The sequence below is a fragment of the Cephus cinctus genome, unplaced genomic scaffold, assembly GCF_000341935.2.
Source record: "Cephus cinctus unplaced genomic scaffold, Ccin1 Ccin1_scaffold0188, whole genome shotgun sequence".
NCBI lineage: Eukaryota > Metazoa > Arthropoda > Insecta > Hymenoptera > Cephidae > Cephus > Cephus cinctus.
Window position 1 is genome coordinate 31120 of NW_014332910.1, and position 1659 is coordinate 32778.

The 1659-nt window shown below is 49.2% G+C and overlaps 1 protein-coding gene across 1 annotated transcript in view; it reads right to left on the bottom strand.

Moving 5' to 3' along the window:
- Positions 1–237: 237 nt before the first annotated feature.
- Positions 238–1659, bottom strand: part of LOC112493902 — a 5811-nt gene continuing 4389 nt past the window's right edge. The window contains exon 5 of the mRNA XM_025081837.1: positions 238–376. Coding sequence (XP_024937605.1) covers positions 238–376 — 139 coding nt within the window. The remainder of the gene's footprint in view (positions 377–1659) is intronic.

Sequence of the window (1659 nt, forward strand, 5' to 3'; positions counted from 1 at the left end):
AGTATGGGTGCCAGCAGAAGAGGTAGAAAACCACCGCTCTGAACGATAAGGTGTTTTCTAGATTTGACTGCTGAACCCGGTCTGGATAAACGTCTCAGCAGCGATGCGTGTTTTCGTAAGCGACGTTTCTGAATAGGTTTGAGAGGTACGTTGCCGCGAAGAATATTCAGAGCGCATTCGCATTAGTACCCCTCCTGCCACTCTGCATCGTAAAAGAGAACGCGCGCGAAGCGCACGTCACTCATATCCTCGATGAAGCGTAGGAATTTCTTTACGAAAAACGTCTTCCCGCACCCCGTTGGCCCGCAAACCATCGATGTCCACGGATGTTTCCACCGTGTGTCCATTATGCCAAATGAGGTTATTTGGCGGCGCTCTTTACGAATATACTGTTAAAGAGTCTGCTGAATTTCACACACTCCCCCTTCCATCGCGGGGCCGGGCCGCGGCAGGCGCGCGACGCGCGTGCGGCTCGCAACGTCGCGCGCGCTTGCTAGCTCTTATCGGTGACGTTGCTAGCCACCCGGGAGCGGGTGAGCTCATCGTGCACCTGCAGGCTAATAGCCTGCATGTATGTGTGTCCGCCACATAGCTAGCCATAGCGCACGGCTAGCATATCCGGAGCGTCGCTGAAAAAATAAATAACATGACCGGGTCGGTGGACCCTTCGGGAGCAGACCGATAAAGAGATTTTTGTTTTTCAAATAAATACGTTTATTAGAAAAATAAATAACATGGCCGGGCTGGTGGAGCCTTATGGAACAAATCAATAAAGAGATTTTTTTTCAAATAAATATGTTTCATTATTATTATTATTGTTATTGTACAGGGGTGGTCATATATACATTTATACAGGTTCTGTTTGTACTATCGATTACATGAAACCGTATGGCAAAGAGCCGAAACGACCGTCGCGTCGCCATTTTTGAAGCTCTGTTGGTTCACACGGTTTTGCTTCTACACGTGTCACTACGTCGTGAAACGGAGTACGCAGAATCGCGTCATAGCTTAAAACGACAGGCTCGCCGGTCTCTCCCGTTACATAAGACCGTATCCAGTTGTAGTTAATGACTAGATTCGTCGCGTGGTTCATCGTGATACCTTTGACCTTACAGACCTCGGCGTAAGAACCGTCTGGCTTGCGCACACGGTACGTGTAAAATTTCGGGCCTCCCGAAACAAAAGACGTGATATAGCTACCAGCGCCGTACGACTCCAGCTCGTCCGTTAAATCGCCCAAAAGGCTACCGAGCGGCGGCTCGTAGGTGTTATTGGCGTGACGGCCACCCGATACGTATATACACGAGTCGGTGTCGTAATATAGAACGCGTCTATCTAATGCCTCGAGGTAGTCGTACAATTTCAGACGCGCCTGAGCCGTGGTATACGCAGCTATAACAACGTTTGTGTATGCTGTGGGTATCAGCGAGTCGTTCGTATTACGCGTACTGACATAGAGCATCTCGTCATCTACGGGCAGAATACCTGTAATCTCGACCTCCGGACACGCAAGCAGACTCACGAGCTTTTGACGAGTCGTTACAATTTCCGTCTTTGGCAGATTTTCGCGTTGCCCAAACTTGCCCCAAAAGGAATTCAAACATAACTTTGCGACTGACCGCAGACCGGGATTTGATTTTATATTACCAGGGTCCAGAC